The sequence below is a fragment of the Heliangelus exortis genome, chromosome 3, assembly GCF_036169615.1.
Source record: "Heliangelus exortis chromosome 3, bHelExo1.hap1, whole genome shotgun sequence".
Classification (NCBI taxonomy): Eukaryota; Metazoa; Chordata; class Aves; order Apodiformes; family Trochilidae; genus Heliangelus; species Heliangelus exortis.
The window spans coordinates 66,410,804-66,430,885 of record NC_092424.1 but is presented as its reverse complement, the minus strand read 5'-3'; the positions used below and the strand labels follow the sequence as shown (position 1 = coordinate 66,430,885).

At 39.0% G+C, this 20,082-nt stretch overlaps 2 protein-coding genes across 2 annotated transcripts; one reads left to right on the top strand and one right to left on the bottom strand.

Annotated features, from left to right (window-relative positions):
• Positions 1-1,547: 1,547 nt before the first annotated feature.
• TRAPPC3L (trafficking protein particle complex subunit 3L) lies at positions 1,548-18,868 on the bottom strand. The gene is given in 6 exon segments (XM_071741094.1): positions 1,548-1,673; positions 2,819-3,004; positions 15,225-15,290; positions 15,292-15,325; positions 17,695-17,792; positions 18,607-18,868. Coding segments are annotated over 6 exon segments (546 nt in total). The 5' UTR covers positions 18,649-18,868; the 3' UTR covers positions 1,548-1,553.
• CALHM5 (calcium homeostasis modulator family member 5) lies at positions 4,609-9,523 on the top strand. Its single transcript, XM_071741093.1, has 2 exons — positions 4,609-5,530; positions 8,383-9,523. Exons 1-2 carry the CDS (start codon positions 4,991-4,993, stop codon positions 8,770-8,772), a joined length of 930 nt encoding a protein of 309 aa, XP_071597194.1. The 5' UTR covers positions 4,609-4,990; the 3' UTR covers positions 8,773-9,523.
• Positions 18,869-20,082: the final 1,214 nt, after the last annotated feature.

Below are 20,082 nucleotides of genomic sequence, written 5' to 3'. Positions count from 1 at the left end.
AGGTTAGAAAGGACCTTAGAGATCATCTACTCCAGCCTCCCTGCCATGGGCAGGGACATCTCTCAACTAGACAAGGTTACTCAACACCTCATCCAACATGGCCTAGAACACATCCAGGGAGGGAGCATCCAAAACTTCTCTGGGAAATCTGTTCCAGAGTTTCATCACCCTTCTACTGAAGAACTTCTTCCTAGCATTTAATCTAAACCTATTCTCCTTCACTTTATAACCACTTCCCCTTGTGCTGTTGCTGGACACTCTCATGAAAATTCCCTCTGAAACCTTCCTGTAGATTCCCTTCAGGTACTGAAAGGAAGCTATAAGGTGTCTTCAGAGTCTTTTTTAGGCTGAGCCCATTGAAATTACTTCAGCTACTTATCAGTTTGAAGAGTGAAAAGATTTCCGCCATTTTAACCCTGAGTGCTCAGAAGCTTTAGGTAATAACAGTGAAACTGAAACCTTTCATGTTGGTCAATTTTCTTTATCACTACTCAATCTTGATCAAGCAGCAGGCCTTAATTAGCCCTACTGCTCAGTACCATACAAATTCATGGAAAAAAGTATGCATTTGAATGCTGCAGGAAAAACATACCAACATTACAGTTTATATTCTACCTATATAGTTTTCAGGTTTTTTCTGAAAAATACATAATGATTTTGTCATTTGGTGTTTTTCATTTAATATATGATGTTAAATACTGGGGTTTGGCCCTGGCATCAGTACCTGAGCTACATCTGGATGCCCCTGCCCAATATGGTGTTTAACTTGACCCAGAATGGAGTTTAAATACAAACCAGCGTGCTTTGAGGGGTAAGGCTTATGCATAATGTGGTGGTATAGATGAACCTTATTCTAACAATAATTTATAGTGCAGCTACATACTTAAGGACATTAAAATCCACAATCCATATAAGCAATTGATAAAGTTCTTGTCAAAGAATAATTAATGATAAGAATAAAAAATACCAGTTTTGAGTTTTTCTTCTTATAAACTGAAAATGTAACACATACAAAGGGGGGGAGAGCAGGGAGGAAAAAAGATTTCATTCGGTATGGAGAAAAGAATTATAAAAAGCATTAATTTTACCAAAAAAATAATCAACTTGCACAGTGATCTTTTCCTTCCAAGAAGGAAAACCTTGGTGAAACTTGATGATAACAGAGTAAAAGATATCCAATTTCTTACTTGTGCCTCCAGGAGGAAGTTTTTGTCCCACTCTTACCCAGGATCTTTTGTTACACTGGACAGCACTAAACCTTTCATGTAACTCAGGTCTCTGCAAGCCTGCTGTTTCTGTACTTCTCAGTCATGTTGTGGTACCAGAAATCTGCTACCACGAGGAAGATATTCAGCGACTGGTAACAGAGGTCAAGAAAGACAGACACAATGATCAGCAAACCAGTTGTGCGGCTACCTCTGAATTTTTATTCAGGTTTCCTTAAGTGAAATACAGATCCACAGTAACTACATATTAACAAACCATGCTTTGTTCAGGTTGTAAGACCAGTGCTCTTGAAGAGAAGACTGGCATGAAAAGGCCCATACCTTTTTTCATTTATTTCTTTTGTGCTTTCTGTCTTCAGCCTTCCTTAAAAATGTAATTCCTATTTCTGTCACAGCATCGCCCTTCAGCCTGTCCTGGAGGAAGGTAACTTCTGCTGCTAAGTGAACCTAGAAGGAATCACATCTGATCAGTTAAGCAAAGAAATGCCCAGGTTTTCTTCCTTTTCCAGTTTAGGGAGCTTTGCCTCTCTCTCTCTTACCACAAGGGGACCCCCTTTCTCACCGTTCACAAGAAACAGAGTCCTAGATTATTTTAAAGTATCTTTCCCAACCAAGTTTACAAAAAGGAAGTTTATATACCCTGGAATTTCTATAATACACTACCCTTCATTCCAGTACTTTGTTTTCTTTCGAGAATCTAAATTGTGTACTTGATGATTTTTGTAATCACAACATTTTCTGATCACACACTAATATTTATGATATAATACTTTTGTTAATTAGTCTCATATCAAATTCTGTAGTTCTGGCATACATAAATAATACTTGTGCACCTTTTGTTTTCGTGAAATACGTGATAAATTATATATTGACAGAAACATAAAGCAGCCCAAAAGTTATCTTCTCAAAAATGCTACAGAAGGTATACAACCGTATACAACTTTTCTCCTGCTTTGGCAGAGGGATTGGACTAGACAATGTAAAGCAGACCCTTCCAACCCCGAACATTCTATGGTTCTATGAACTCGGAGACTTTCAAATTATGCCCTTTGTATATTCTTCTGTAAAAGTCTCAAATTTATGGATAAAATTTTGAATACCATCTAATACACTTCCAATGCTTTGGTTTTAGCTTTGTATTCATCCACACTTTGTTCTCCCTTTCAGCAAGCTCTGTGGTAACCTCAGAATATTATTTATCTTCAAGTATTTGGAAAGAATCAGGGATAACTTACACTGCTTACACCTATGCAGAAAAGTGAGATGGGCTCAAGGAGCAGCAGAGGAATCCAGAACGCCCCTTGCATCCACACAGAATGTGTTAGGGGGCTCCCTGATCTCACCCGGCCTTTGGACCATTATCACCCACCAAAGAGCCAAGCAGAAACTGTGTGGACATGAGCCAGCCTATGTGCTTCTTCCCCCAGGACCTAGGATCAGTCTGGCCTTCTTTTATTTACATACAGACATTTATTCTCAAAGTGAAAATAGCCACTATTGAATTCCCTTCATTTAAATGAGCAAGTGATCTTGCTTCCCCGTGCCTCTGCATATTAACAAAGAAGGGAGAAAGCAGATGGGTGCTTCCTTACCATTTCCAAGGCACCTCTAATCACCCCACAGAGAAGGTTGCTGTAGCAAAGTGATGCTCGTTCTGCTGGCAGCTCCTCCACAAAGTCCACCAGTGGGTTTTTGTCCAGGATTAAGGAGAATTCATTTCCTGCGGCACTGAGGCAGCTCACACTGGGAGTGACCCCAAGGTACATCTTGAAAGCAACCTGCAAAAGGATGAGACTGCTGCTTCAGTCTGTTGCATGCAAACTTTAGGATCTTTAGCATCCTGAGACAGGCTGCAGATCAAACTAGATTCACCTCTTCTGTGATTAACTTAAGCCAGAGACAAAAATCTGGAGCCATGTTACTGCAGAATATTGCAGACAAAGGATTAGAGAAAAGTAACTTTAATACACATTTTTAGAAGTGTGCCGTAACAGAGTTCAATGGCAAGGTTCACTCTGTTACTATGTGGAAGGAGTGTGTAGGATTTGGAACTGGACTGGAGTGATTTACACAGGGATCATGAGGGAATGATTTATATAGACATGGAGGTGATGAATCAGGATGGAGTTGGAGCAATTCACACAGGGATCAGGGAAAAAAATGAGGAAGGCCCTCCAATTGAGTAATGAGATTCAGAATGGACACCCTTGCTTTCTAAACTCCTCAGAGGAATCCACACCTAGTCCCAGACTTGGTCAACAATTTCTGACTAAAGGGTTAAGATGTGTGGATTTCAGTATTCTGCTGTCACACATAATTCTCTGTATGGTTTGGAATAGCAGCAATTTGAGGTTGATTGACACTTATAACAAGTAATGAAATAAGGTTACATGATTTCTTAGCAATATGTAATACCAACTCTTAGCTCATCAACAATCAGCACTTTTTTGTGATCAAATACAGTGGTTTGGTGGTTAAAGATATAACAGTTTCTAAACTGAATGGCTCACACACAAACACACAGATATAGAGGCTAGCCTGTGATAAGATGTTAATAAACTTTGGTATCTAATGATATTTGAACTGCACAAGAAGAAGCTGTAGTAAAGTATTTTTTCTACTGATGTCCAAAAGATTGATTTACAGTAAATTACTGTAACTCAAAATTTTTTATGCAGAACAAGAAATAGAGGGCTACTTTGTCTTCTCCATTGGATCAACCAGCTTCCTTTGTGAGACACAGGGTAGCAGTCTGCTGTGATCCAAAACAGCTCCAAAGGGTCTCATTTTAGGATCAATAAGGTCATAAGATGATTACTTTGGTCAGTATTATTCCCTTGTGGCCACAGTTCAAGTCAGGTGATCTTCAGCAACCATCAGAGTGAGCTTGTGGTCCAAACAGGAGAGGTCTCAGATACTTTTCCCAGGCAACAGGAGTTCTGGGCGCATTTAGGGAGTGCCTAATTGTCCCAGCTCACTGCATTTGCACCAGGACAAGAAGGTCCCCAATTGTTTCAACTCACTGCTCCAGGAGACAAGGTCAGAAAGTGCCAGACTGTCTCAGACTACTGCACTTCCTATTGAAGCAGGAACAATGTTGGGACCACTGCCCTTGTGGGGGGTGGCAGCCTGTGGGTCTTAAAGCAAGGACAATGTTGGCTGGTGTTGATATGGCAGAGCTTCTCAGTCAGGGGGGGACAGTGTGTTGCTCCACGGAAGTACATCAGAAGGCTACTTACTCTGTCTTTGATCTTCCTACATTTACAACCCCCCACGAAGTGGTTTTACTGCTACCTCTCATCTGCTTTCAGTTGCGTTACAATCCCCTGGGAGGGTTAGCAGCTATATAAGGTCCTTCACAGCACTGCCAGCAACATGGACAATCACAGCTTAAGAGCTCCAGCAACCGGTGAGCAGGCATTTTTACCCCCATCTCCATCTGCGGTCACAAAAACCCCAACAACCCGCCAAGACTAAAACCGCCAGAATCAAACCCTAATTTGGTTACCCGGAGCATTGCTTACTTTCCTTCTGCTACCCTCGACTGTTAATGTCAATGTGCAACATCTGCTCTGCTAGTGGAGAGGTCCCCTGTGAGCTCGTTTGTCCAGACAGTGACATCACAGCATTCTCTACACAGTGAGCAGCAAGGCAGGCAGGCAGCCCGCTGCTCCTCCTCTGGAGAGCTCTCCCCTGCTACACCGCAACAGACTGCTACGACTGAAGATAAAAGTGTCCTGATTTTGACTTCCGTGATAGCAAACATGGATGGTTTCCAAACGATCCTGAAATTCTTCACGAACAAGAGAACTGCCATAGGTTACAGTTTTATGGCGCTGCTGACAATGGGAGGTGAACGTGTGTTTTCTTTTGTTGCTTTCAGATGCCCCTGCAGCAATGAAAACTTCAGGTACGGTTTGGTATTTCTTTTCTCCCCAGCTCTTGTTTTGCTAGTTATTGGGTATTTCCTGAACAGCAAGACCTGGAAACTATTTACAGGCTGCTGGGTGAATCCCAGAAAAATATTCCCCAGAGGGAATACCTGTCATTTCTTTTATATCTTTGGACAAATCACTCTAAACGCTCTGGTAGCCCCAGTGATGTGGCTTTCTGTGGCTTTGCTCAACGGGACTTTTTATCAATGTGCCATGAGCGGCTTGAAAAATCCTGCCTACCTAAATGCGGTTTGCCACAGCAAATCAGCAAAGTGCATTGAAGAGCTACACAAGGTAGCCTGTGACAAAAGCTCCATGCCCTTTCCAGAGAGTGATGAACTGAAGCAAACTCTTCAAGCACAGTCCCAGGTAAGAAAAAGAGATTTATACACTTTGTATTGCTGCTGTGATTTGTTTGTGAAAGATTCTGATGACAGATGCTAATGTAAAACCATTGATTTCACAGAAACAAAGATTTTGTCATGGTGCAGCCACACAAAAATACAATCAGTCCATCTTTTAGTTCAGTTTGTGCTGTGCCATACTTCCTGGGGAGTCCCCTCCACTGATGGCAGATCAATAAGACTGGATAACGTAAAGCCTTCTTCCTGAATTAAGATTTCTCTAGAGATGAAAAACTACTGCATTGTTCAGGAGGCTGAATTAACAAATGTCACACCATTAAAGGGTGTCTGTCCTATTAAAAAATGCATACCATGCTCTCCTATTTTATACCAACATGATACTGTAATGAAATCCTTGGTCATTAACAACAGAAAAATACTGTAAAACAAGATCTGTGATAGATTTGTGACTGCTTACATAAGACGTTTCTGTTTGCATCCCTCATGTTCATGATGCCATGGGAGAGCATGTTTTTGTCCTCCTTGAATCAAGGAAGAAACACTAAAATAAAACAAGAACATGCAAAGCTCAGGTTTTATTACATTGTGATTTATTCGTGTGATACAGTTCTGCTCACTGCCTTGTAAAAGAATTCAGGCATAAAAAAATGAAAACAAAGAACAAAAAAGAAAACAAGGCTACAAAAAATGACAGAAAGATGATTATCAGCAGACAGGAAAAAACACTCTGTGGAGCCAGCAAGTTTTTGTCAGACAATTATATCCATATGGAACCATTTCCTCCCCAAGAGACGGTTTTATTTTCAAGTCCTCAAGCAAAATGGAGTGTAATGCAGACAAATCCTGCACTGCAGACAAAGCAATCTATTTCAGAGTTTTAGAAGGAAATAACAAATAGTGCTTAAGATTTTAAGTTGTATGTATAGGAAATAGTGACAGTACAGTGACTCAGTTTCTAGCATAAGAACACGAGTTCAGACTCCAAGCTGCAAAAAAAGTGAAAAGCTGCTAAACCCAGCAGTTTCTCAAATACCCACAGAAATAATCAGATAGTACAAAGTGACTGGAGGGAAAAAAAAAAATCAAACCAAACAAACAAACAAAAAAACCTTGCAAAACTGTTCCTTCTCACCAGTGAAAATAATTGTTTGCTGAGCTTCTCTGTTTCATATACTTCCCTGATAACTTTCTATCTTGCCACAGCTAAATACAGATTTATATTTGCATTTTTTAACATCACTGCAAGAGTACACATGAGAAAGGTTACAGATCTCCAGATCGTCACCACTAAAGCATGGGAAATTAGTTACAGTGGATATGGGCCTGTGTAACCTAGAAGATGTGTTTCACACTGGAATTTTTTCCACTGCTTGAGAACAACTTTTTGTTGTTGGTTTGGTACTTTTTTTTGGCAAATGTTACACACTGCAGTAGAGTAGGTAGGTAAAACTATCAGCTAACCCAGTGGTACTAGGCATGAAAAAATTGTGTTCACACCTCTTCTCTCCGTAAAATACCACACCCCACAATAACAATTTCAAGCACATTTTTCCACCCTCTGCCCTTGGTATCATCCTGGAATTAGCCCTTTCCTTTAATATGTTCCTAACACAATTTTGTCAAATTCTGAGGTTGGTTTAAAAAAAAAAAAAAAAAAAAAACCAGCCAAAGAAAGTTAATTGAAAATACAGCATCTCAGCATCTGTTTCTAGTCAGTGTGTAGATGAACTGGGCTCTATACCAGAGCCAACACAAACATGCCAATGCACTTGATATTTCTTACTTACTGTGCCCTCTCGTCCCAGCATTCTCACATTGGCAAAATGGACTGGGCAAAAAGATAAATTTAAATTACTTTTAGCATAATTTTTTTTTCCATTGCAATGGACTGATTCTTGAAAGTCAATAAGAGTTCACAGGAACATCTTAGATTTCAGTAAACCTCCTGATAAAGGAATTTTGAGAAAGCTTTTTAAATTTAAGACTATCTTGTACATTCTTGTTAGCTAATTAATGTCAAACCAGTTCTAGTTGCTGTTTGCTTTTTAAAATGAAAAAGAAGTCTGAAAACAACACATCTAAATATGGTCACAGTCTAAAAGGTTGACTGATCTCGGACAAAAGATACTTACTCCTTTTGCCCTTGTAATTCATCACAATTCAGAATTGTGTCTTAATCCTAATTTTTTGCCAGGTAATTTTATTTAACATCTTCAGGAGACAGAAAACCACCTGCCATCTAGTGATTGTGACATTTTATACTCCCTATACACTTTCCTCTTTTTGTGACAGAATTCAGTGAGAAATACAAATACACTCCATGCCAAACAGTTACAGTTTGCAGTATAATCTCATTGATATCCCTCCTAAATTATTCCTGCTCTCAGGTTTGTTCTGTTTTTTGTACATCACTATTGAGTCATAATATTATTTTATTGATCAGATAGGCCTCTCTTAGATTTTTCCTCATACACAGTACTGTGGTTGAGGTCTGATTTGAGATCATCTGTCCCTGAACCTGAACTGCTCTTGCACTGGACATGTCTGTTCAGATGTTGTTATCCAAGTTCCCCTTGTTATAAAACAGAAGGGAGAGGCAGCCAGACTTTTCTTGAGAGATTTATCTTCCAGTGTAAAAATCATCCATTTTTTGCCTTCCTGAGAAGCAGACATCAAAATGAGTGCTATTGAAAAGCCTCAGTCTTGATGTCTTCTGCTTCTCTGGTCCCCATATGGAAACCTCATTAACATTAACGCTGAATGTGAACTAGGATGAGAGGCCCACAGCAGGGTCCCATAAGTAGTATTTTCACTTGGGTCTTCTTAACCCAAAACTTGTTTCTTTCATTTTCCCAGATTTTAGGTTGGTGTGTGATAGTTACTGCAGCTCTTCTCTCTCTGCTAATCACTTGCTGTGCCAGCTGCCAATCCAAAGTCAGCCACCTCCAGCTGATGTTCTGGAAGGTGTACATGGAGAAGGAGAAGGAGCAACTGGAGCAGATTTTCCAGCTCTATGCCACCAAGCTAAGCGACAGAAACCTGAAGTGTTTTTTTGAGAACAAGGAACCAGAAGTGATTCCTCTGCCAGCTTTTCAGGCATGGGAAGATGCTTCCCAACTCTACTCTTTTAACAGCAGCAAACAACATTATAGCACAATTCACAGGCTAGTTGAAGAAGGCCAGAAAGAAACCAGTGAGGAAAGAGAGACGGCTCTGGATGTGGTAGACAGAAAGGAAATACCATAAAATCAAATACATTTTCAGATTTTTTATATCTTGGTAATACAGCATGCTTCTAGTTGGTTTCATCTCTGTACTTTTTGCACAATGGCCTCTTTCTTCTTCACATTCTCTCTCAGTTACAAACTTTCTCCAAAAGGATGGAATGAAATTATTTCCCTACATGGGTGAAAATACTGCAAGGGTATCATGTCCTTCATGACATGGGGTTCATGCTCTACTAAAGTTGCTGGCCCTGAATTAAGAGCTGACAACAAAAAGATATTAATAACAACTTCTACAAGAGGCTTTTAACAATATACTACATCAAAGGTGCTATAGTATGCTCGTCCTATGTAAATCAAGAGGCTATCATAAAGGAACACCATTTAAAAGGTGTGAGTATACTAATAGAACAAATGTGTGGCTTTCTGACAGTCCACAGAAAAGGAAGATTTTTCTTCCAGGTTATTTCCAGGCCATTTGCAGGCACATTGTTATTTTGAGGAGCCAGCTGTCACTCAAGACATCTCAGTGTCTTTGGACTCTTGTTGCACCTAGAACACCATGGATAGTCACAGCAATCAGACCTGGTCTTCTAGTCCCTGAGATATCTGCCTGGGACATGGGGCAGTGACCTCCACTGACAACGAGATGCCAGGTAATTTTTCAAATAGATCTTACAGCCAAAGTGTAGAGAACCAAAAATCTGAAATTGCCAAGTGATTCAGTATTTCTGTGATTTTGTTAAAAAATAAAATGTCTTTTTGAAACTTAATCAGTTGTTAGTTCTTTATTATGATAATGAAAATATATCAGTGATATTGTGCCTCTTTAGGGTACTTGGTATTATGTTTCCCACTGGGAATTTTTCTTTGTGAAGGTATAAAGGTCCTGTTTTTGGTGGATTTCAGACACTCAGTGCAGCCTATAGAGCTATGTAATATCGGTTGTACTGGCCTTTACACAGTGTATGATAGAGTCTGGAAGGAAATCCCCCATTTTAAGACAAGAAAATATTTTTGCAGCATGCTGATTTTAATTTTTCAAATATCTTGGGAAACTTAATGTCTGTAGCAAGAGGAACCAGAAGGCCACACAAGTGACTGCACAATCAGTGCTCCTGACAAAATGTGTTTCACCCCACAGCCTTATGCTTTACCTCACCCACTTGGAATTCGCCACATGGCTCTCACACAGGTTGTCCAGAGTCATTGAAAACACTGTATAAAAGAAGAATAAAGTTTCTGCCAAGTTTCCTTCCTGGGGTGACTGGGCAGGCTTTTATGCAGTATTTTACTGCCAGTCTCCCTCTTATCAACAAACCAGGATGCTCTGCCCAGCTGTTCTTATACTCATCGTGCTTCTTCAGCAGAAAAAAATTATATGCATATCTGCATTTACAGACCATTAGTCTTTTTTAAAATAAAATGCAAGAGTTATTTTCACTGTCTGCTTAGAATTTCCTCAGTGTGTTTTGAAGAACTTGCAGCCTTTAAGCAAATGTTTTAAAAGTTTTTTAACCCAGCTGATGTACTTTGTAGCAGCCTTAGATATGATTTGCCTAAATGTACCTGCTGTAGCTTCAAGCACAGCAACACTGCCAAAATGAAAGTCACAACAGCATGCATATCTGACACCATGTCTTGCACATACTCTCTCTGACCTCCTCTCCTGGGATAGTGACTATTTACTTCCAGGATATACGTCCCTCCCCATTTGCCCACTTTTCTCTTTCTTTATGAGAGATGCCCCATATCTACCGCCCAAACCCCCCTCTCCTCCTCACTACACACACAGTGAGAGAAGACACCACCTAACAGGATGTTCTCACTGTCCCAAAACTGTTTTTCCACCTTTCTCACTGGTACCACGGAAAAATCAAAGCAAGTTGGGATGCAAAGGAAAAGACACTATATAGGTAAATAAGCTGATCAAGAAATATGGGAAACAAGTGGGCTGATGTATGTGTGAGGTCTCCATTGTGATATCACAGCAGGAACACAGAGGCTAAAACATTGCTGGCAGTGGGAAAGCTGAGAATACAAAGGGACCCCACTTTGGGATTTTGGCCCACCCCTTCCTCAGGTCAGAGCTCAAAGCCCTGCACCTGAGTAATCTGGACCACTTGAACAGGAGTGTTGCCCAGCTACTTTATCATGGAGAGGCAAAACCAAAGTGCAGTCTCATCTCCTTATCCTTACCCAGCACTTCATGTACACAGGTAACCCTTTTGAGAGTGTCTCCACCTCCAAGAGCAGATGCTGAACATTAAGTGCTGCAGCATGTGGCTGGCAGGAGCCTAAGTCTCTCACTGGCCCTTGTTTCCAGGGCTGTGTTACTCTTAATTGTGTTGCTTTACCAAAAAGCTTGTGACTTAATGCAATTGCCATGTGGATGCTGGAATCCTTCTATAAAAACAGACAAAAATAAAAGCCAGTTTGATCCTACGTTTTCAATGGGAATCAGGTTTTGTCAAATTTAACCCTTCAAGAAGCTATTACAAAAGCGGGTTTGTATTAACATGGTCCTTGAATTAAAGTTCAGCAGCAAGCACTGCAGCTCAGAAAGAGTGAAAACCTATTGTCAATGCTATCCAAAAGAAACTGGGAAAAAAACAAACAGCAGAAACAAAATTTTCTCTTGGAAAAGTTAGATTTTGCATCAACTCTAATGTCCATCAAAATACGAATGCAAGAATAAATAGGAAACTTCTGCTTAATTAGCTGTGCTTTTTCCCTGTTTACTATTTCTTCTTGTCTGTGAAAACCCAGTTTTCGCATTTAAATTCTCTTAACTTTTTCTGCTGTCAAACTTCAAGTCTTTGTTACAAGAACAAAAACTAGTTAACCATGCTAGGCCCTTATATGCTTTCAGTTTCCTTTCAGCTGTGCTTTGTATTATGGTATGATGAGTCTGTCCAAATTCTATTGTTAGAATTTCCTGTGTAAAACTCTCATCGAAACTATGCAAAGCCAGTAGCTCGTTTGTGTTGGAGCACCAAATAAGGCAAAATTGCAAAGCTATAAAGTGAAAAAAAAAAAATCTCAGCCGAAGAAAATATTTGAGTACATAGACAAGTAATACAATTAATAGATATGAATGTAATTTAAAAATAAAAAAACAGACTATGAGTGAATGCAAATCCCTTTAAAGTACCATACACAGCTTCTCAGAGGGTAAAACAAAGGTCTTTTGAGTCTTTTTTTTCTTTTTTGTTTGGTTTGGTTTTTTTCTTTTTTGTGATTCCAAGAGACAGGGAAGTAAAATGAATGAGCAGTTTTGAAAGTTGCATCCATAAACCCATCTCATTTCTATCTATATGAAATGGAAGAAAAAGGAGTATTTAGACATGTACATCAAAACGTTCCCATGTTCACCATCAAGATGGCACCCATATAAAGCAAAATCTTTTCTTTGGAAATGTTACTTGCAGCTTTGTGGGACTATATATAGCTTAAAGTTAAAGCAGAAATCCATGCAGACAGAAAAAAAAGGTACTACTGTCCTATTTCAAAGTCTCAACCAGCATCCCATCTCTCTCAAGCATAAAATTCATTAATATTTTGATGGTGTTCAAATACAGTCTAGAATTACTGAAATATTTAGCAAACTGCTAACTTCTCTGTCCCTTTCTATGCTACCAAGGACTTTTCAGTGCAAAACATTGCACATGTAAGTAATATTGCAAAGTGATAATACAGACTGTTAAAAAAATTGAAACCATTATTTCAGATGACATAAAAACAAGATTAATGAGGAATCAGCATGAATCTGCTTAAAAGGGGAAAAGCAGCCAAAATAACATTTTTGCTAGCATACTTTTCATTCTTAGTACTTTTCCATAGTCAGTGTTTGGGAAGAGCAAGATGCTTTAAAGGTCTTGCTATCTTTTGCTGATTCCAAATCAATTTTTTATTTTTATTCAGTCCTGACTGTCAACACACAAAGTCACAGCACCAAAATAAGAAGTCAGTGAGCACCATGAGAATTCAGTGCAGAGGGACTCATTTTATAAATTCCTCTATGAGGAAGGGCTGAAGGAGCTGGGGTTGTTTAGTCTGGAGGAGGCTCAGGGGAGACCTCATAACCCTCTACAACTCCCTGAAAGGAGGTTGGAGCCAGGGGGGGGTCGGTCTCTTCTCCCAGGCAGCCATCAGTAAGACAAGAGGGCATGGCCTTAAGCTCTGCTTAAGAGGTTTAGGTTAGATATTAGGAAAAAAGTCTTTACAGAAAGGGGGATCAGGCACTGGGATGGGTTGCCCAGGGAAGTGGTGGATTCTCCATCCCTGGTGGATTTTAAGAAGAGATTGGATGTGGAACTCAGTGCCATGGTCTGGTAACCGCAGTAGTAGTGGATCAAGGGTTGGACTTGATGATCTCAGAAGCCCTTTCCAACCTGGATGATTCCGTGATTTTGGACCATAATCCAAGGGGGCAAAAATACATATTTATAACCCATGTACTGCCTCTAAATTTTATCCTGTATCTTTCTTGTTTGACAACAGTGTGAAAGACTACTCAATAAAAGATAAATTTCCATCAAAGAAGGCAAAAGTGCCCACTCTTATTTTATCATTTTTATTTTATTATTTGAGTTGTGGATAGTGATGAATATGTTCCACTCATTTTCTTTTGTTACATTTCTTCTCTGCTACCACTTTCTTACATTTCTTCTTCTCACTGACTTTTGCAGATCCTGCAACTTATTCCTGATATTACCATTTTAAGGCCAAAAAACATCTAAGATGTTTTAGTCCTACCTACCTAGGAACGTAACTTCCTACCAAGGATCAGATGATCATTGATCTCCCTTTCAACCTGGCAGTCTATGATTCTGTGTTTCTGGAGATGCTGAGGAGATTCAGATGGCAGCAGTAAGAGTATAAAAGTCTAAGATTTGAATGAAATAGTTAGGACTTATGCTCTTAGAAAAAAAAATAATTAAGGAATGTATGGTTTGAAGTTTGATAAAAATTGATCTTTTTGGTTCGCTGCATTCTCTGTCAAGAGCAGAGGAAACTAGTTTAAGATGCAGCAAACAAAAAGAACCTTTTTAATTCTTATAATAGCAAAATGCCTCATAAGCTACTAGGAATAGAAGAATTTTAATTCCAGCTTAGCAACTGACTTTAAGGTCAGTTAAGGCCAGGGGCTGGCAGCCTTTCACAGGTGGTATCCCATTTGTGTTCACTGTCTTTAACTCATATACAAAACTAAAACCCAGGTGAACCAATTCTGTGGTTATGATGACTCCTTGTGGTAACCTTTTTTTTTTTTTTTTTTTTTGGTCATGGTTGCAAAAGACCTCTAAGATCACCACATCCAACTGTCTATCCAGGAGAAAACAAAACAAAACAACACTGACTAGAGCATGTCCTGAAGTGCCACAAGTACACTTTTTTTTAATACCTCTAGGGATGATGATTCCACCACCTCCCTGGGCATCCCATTCCAGCACCTAACTATTCTTTTGGTAAAGACATTCTTCTTAATATGTAGTCTAAGCCTCCCCTGATGCAACCTCAGGCCATTTCCTCTGGTCCTATTGTTATTCACTTGAGAGAAGAGGCCAACAGCCATCTCACTACCACCTCCTTTCAGGTACTCCCCTCAGCCTTCTCTTCTCTGAACTAAACAGTCCCAGTTCCCTCAGCCTCTCCTTATGGCATTTGTTCTCTAGGCTCTTCACCAGCTTGATTGCTCTTTGGACTAGCTCCAGCAATTCAACATCCCTCTTCTAGTGAGGTGCCCAAAACTAAAGACATCACAGGGCACAATCACTTCCCTCCTTCTCCTCCTACATCACTTCTGATGCAGGTCAAGACGCTGTCAGCCTTCTTGCCACTTGAACACACTGCTAGCTCATATTTAGCCTCCTGTCAACCAGCATCCCCAGCTCATTTTCCACCAGTTAGCTTTTCGGCCACTCTTCCCCAAGCCTGTAGCATTGCATGGAATTGTTTTGACCAAAGTATAGGACCTAGCACTTGACCTTATTGAACCTCGTACAACCTCATCCAACTTGCCCAGAACCTTCCTACCCTCAAGCAGATCAACATACCCACCCATTTTGGTGTCATCTCAAAACAAAAGGAGGAAGCACTCAAACTTATTGTCTAGATCACCAAGACCATCTGCGAAATTCTTATCTGACTAAATATATATTTTTTGTGTTTTGCTGAGTCTTGCTTTTTTCCCAGCCTGATGTAGCACTATGCTACAAAGAAAGAAACTGATGATGTCTCCTCTCAAAGCCAATTTCTGTCAGTTACCCATTGATATGAAGTTCTAGAGAAGCAATAGGGTGTGGTTCACCCAGTGGACATATGGGTGTGATTGTGGAGATAAGATATTAATAATACAATTGTGAAATATCAGAATATGTGGGTAACTGTTGTGGAGCAAACTGATAAGAGGCAGGAAAAGCTAAGATCATTGAGGCTGATGAAAGTTCAGAGAATGTGAATTTTATTTACCTGTGCAATCATGTCTGCAGTTTCAGAATAACTGCGGCACTTTTTCACGGCTGAATGAGCTAAAAAAATCATCAATCAGCCTTACACCAATCCCATATCCCCTAAGAAGAAAACAAAGAAAGTTAACATACAAAATGAGGAAATTCTTTCCCACCTAACATCTCCCTAGTATGTTTCTTGTGTTTTTCTTGTGCTTTCTCAGAATACCTACATGTTCCTAAAAAAACCCACAAAAAATGGGCTTACACCCGAACTCTTTCACTTTATTCTCTCGTATCTTCACCTCATTTTCCACTCTTCCTCCATAATTCTCTTTTTTTTTCTAACGTTATCTCCCTTCATCTAGTCACTGCAGAAAGAATCCTAAAAAAGTTGCTAGTTAAAATACAGTTTAAGAAAAACACCACCTTCATTTTGTATTTTAAACACTGCCATTTCAGAGAAATTAAATAAAAAAGGATGATTTATTTATAAATCCTATAAAAAGGATGGTTTATTTATAAAATAAACATTCATTCCAGCTCTCACATATTAACAAATCTCGGTAACCACACAGTGCGCAAAACAGCTACACCTCCAAGTGTTTTTTGAAAAAGGAAAAGAAATTGATGCAAATGCTATGAAAGAATGTAAACTCAACAGAGAAATGTTTTTAGGGAACTTTTTGTTTCCATTTATGTGGAAGTTGTCTGTCTCTGCCTGGTTTTCAGGGGCCCTACACCCTCAAGCAGCCTGAACTAGATGGAGTTTCTTACTGATTTTGTATTATGTCTTCAACAAGAAGCCAGAAAGTGATCTGATGTGATGGTGGCACCAAAAAGTGGTTTTGGCAGTGTGAAGTTTAAAATTTTAGTATACAATGCATCAGAAAACAATGAAATATTTATTTATTGCATGCATATCAATTTCATTAATGTTGGTAAAAGTGATCAGTAGTTAGCAAGGTATTTATTGGTTATTTACATTACTACTTAGGTCTGTTTCAACTATTATGCCTTAGATCTGCAAAGTCAAATGAATAATAAACTGACAAACAGCTACTTTGCACTTGTACTGTGAAGACCACCTTTCTGTCTATGAATTATATATGTACACAGAGAGAGAGACCTAAGAATACTATTCCAAACTGTGTCAGCTCTGCTCATCTTTAAGATTTCTTCCTCTAGCTGGGCTGTTTTCAGCTTTACAGAAGTAAAGATGGCTATATTTCTTTAATGAAACCTGTTCTTATTTTATTAAGTCTTTATCAAAACAAAACCAAAAAGATTTTATAAAAACTGCCATAATAATGAAAGTTGAAGGAGCAAAATCTGTCTCCACAACTTTCACATTCATAGTTTCTACCATAGCATCAGAGAGAAGTGCGTGTATTTTTTTAATGTTTTATTATCATCAGAGCTGAATAAGGAATTAATACCAAATAATTATCGTAGGGATGTTGTCCCTTCTTTGTTTGTGGACAAATTATTTTTCTTTTCTCAAATCAACAATATTGGTATTCACTTTTATCAATAGCTATTGGACTATATCTTGTTTGCAAGCTTTCAGATTAATACTAAAGAATTCTGTCTGTTGTAATTGCTGTAAATCTGTTTGCATGTCTGTTTTGACTGAAAACACAAGCCTTACTCTTCTGCCTAAGATTACGGTGCATCTTGTTCAGCTCCAAACTTGTTTCTTCCTGATTTTCTGTGATGTTATTATTTTTAGTGTTATAACACCTAGGAATCAGGATGACAGTATCCTATAAATATAGGAGCTTCCTTTTCCATAGCAGTTTTCCATGTAAAAATCAGTTCCCTGTTGACCTTTTGTGTATGGTTTGTCCCTAACCCAGGGAGGGGGGATAAGACACACCACTGGGGACAATTCTGATCCATATCAGACACCTGCATCACTCCCTCAGGGAAAGTGATTGATTACAAAAGGAGGCTGCCTGTGACTGAGACACCTAAGCCAAATCTGTACAACCTGCAATTGTGACTACTTCTTAGCTGCCCAAGTCACAAAATCACTGTGTAGCTAGATGAGGGGGTGACACAGGAGGGCCACAGAAATGCATGTTTAACTGCAAAACAAAAAGCTTGTCTAGTGTGCAATAACATGGGTATGAAGAAATAAAATGGAAGAGTTGAAAATCAAAATGAAATGAAGTTGAAAATCAATACACAGAAATAGCAGACAAACTTTAGAAGTTCATATTCTTCACTAGCTTAACAAAAGACCAACAAAGAACAAGTGTAAGCTATCAGAACAACCCTGGCACTTTTCTTCTGAGAATTTAAAAGATGATTGTTGATCTTCATTCACAAATTAGTGTTCTTTATGTTGGCAGAAATTATCCCTGTGCTCTCTGTAATCCTAGACAGGGTTCTGGAACTCGTAAGAAAACAGGCATAAAGCTTAAAGGTAACATGCTCATAGAAAAATAGCATTATTGACAAAGTAGAACATTTTAAGCAGTACTTACATTCTATCTAAACAGGTGTTGACATCTTCATCTTTTTCATAGTCCTTGCACAGCTGGGCTACCAGAGCCCCATATGTCAATACAAAAAGTTCTCTGCTCTGCCAGAAAAGGTGGAAATCGGAAATGAAGCAAACTAGAATCAAACTTTTTCACACTTTTGAGCTGCTACTGCATTAAAAGCAAGCAAAAATAACAGTTCTGTTAAGCAAGAAACTTTTGTCCATGGATATGTAATCACTGACATGCACTATTCAGTTGTGACAGAGCCAGACTTGATCATCATTTGAGACTGTGCAGGGATATTTCTTTTCAGAAATACCAATCCTTGGGATACAGCTACTTTTCTCAGGTACATTCTTGTATCCTATAACAGCACACGCGTATCTTGCGTTGATAAATACTGTTAAATAGCATTCAAGATTAACGTCAAATGTTTAGTTTCAGGAAAAATAATTAAGGCAATGAGCTAGCAGTCCTTTTACAATAGGAACGACAGAGTATACACTGAAATTCCTGTTCCTTCGCAAAGGTATGGTTGATCTGGTTGAGATCATCAGCTGCTTTCCACCCCCCATCCCACAAAAGAAAGGTAGGTTAAAAAAAATAGCACAGTATTGAAAAAAAACCCTATAATTCAGGCCAAATGCAAAGCATTACAAGCAGAGTAGAAACTAATCAGTCCCATTGACATTTCTCTTTCTTTATCAGACTTCAGAAGGAACTTCAATCACCATCAATCCCAGCTCTTCAAATGGCTGGCCAGTGCCTGGTGCCAGTCTGCCTCGTATTGGCAGACTCATCCTCATCCTTTCAGTACTTTCAGGCTATTCAGAAGTATGATTGTATAAAATACATCATTACCATAGTAGCTTGTTCTTACAATTTTAATTTAACATTACAAGAATGTCTTACTATTTTGTGGTTCTCCTGCTTTCTTCCTGATGGCCGAGACATGTTGCTTGTGCAATGCCTGATGTACTCAACTGTCAGTTTGTCTTTTCTTCCTCAAGCAGCATGGTTTTCTCTTGGTTGCTGTATTTCCTCTTTACCTCCTCCAAAGTTTTCTCCTTTCTGCTCTTCTGCCTTTTGCATGGGCTGTGTTTGCTGCATTCTGTAATGTTGCTGATGCTCCTCCTATTTTCTACGTGTACTGAGCCCTTTGGGAGAAATTTGAGTAGCAACAGATCTCATTCTGTACACAGCACAAATTGCTGCACCATCCAGAAGAATGATTTGTAATCAAAGAGTCAGCAAACAGCCATGGGAAGTCAAACCAGGCACCCCTAAGAGATTCACAGGTCTTGTGTTTTTAAGGACAGCGAATTTGTTCTGCAGCTTGTGTCAGCTTTTGGTACTTAGAAGGTTGGAAAAAAGCTCCCTCTGAAGAACAAAAGCACAACTGCAAGATACTGCTGCACAAAGTAATTAAAAATTGATAATTTTCAACTTAAAGGAGCTATAGCCTTCTGTGATCTGTGACTGCTTTAGCCTGGTGAGTTAATATCTTCCAAGGCAGGAGCAGTATGGGTTAAAATCATTACTATCACCATGTTTCTGCAAAGCTGGAAAGACATATCTAGACCACCCAGATGCCCAGAGGAATAAACTGGGTACCTGCTACATCTGCCAGCTCGTGGACATGGCACTTCCATTAATGCTGTTTCTAAGGGACCTTGTATCATTCTTAACCTATTCTAACCCTGGTTTGTAAACATCCCTGCTACAAACATTCAGGTTTAATTTTTCTGTTTCCTCCTGAAGTAAATTTGTGCCATTCTGTTAGTTTAGATTTGCAATAAACTTAGTCTATGGCCACTAGTGAATTTAGAAATTAAACAGGTAGTTGTCTTTCCTTATAGGACTTACATCCACATATATTTCCACTGAGTCCTCTCAGGGAAAGAAGTGAAAATACATGGCTTCATTTGAATTACACACTGTTATTCAATTTAAATTAATTGATTTGGTACTACAGTAAAGTTATAGATATTTACTACTCCAGGTACACAGAAAGCAGCAGATGTTATTAATTTGGGACAAGAAGGATTAATTTACTTTCAAAAAAATTAAAGTTATGACACAATTCAACAAAAAATAGGACAGATGAAAGGATTTTCAACTCTTTACGTAGAAAACATAGTAATCCAAACAGCTTTCATTTTATACAGAACAAGCTGGTGCTGCCAGCTTTACAATATAAGAAGCCTGTTCCATTTTTTTCTAGGCACTTTTCTGGCCCTGTAGAATCTGACTCCATTTTATAAGTGAAAGTATTATAGGTAGTTCCCATATCTGAATTTAAATAAATTATAAAAGCCACGCATTAGAATTCTCTAGATAGTTACTTGCATTTTATATAGAGACTGAAATGCGTTTGTTTCTCAGATT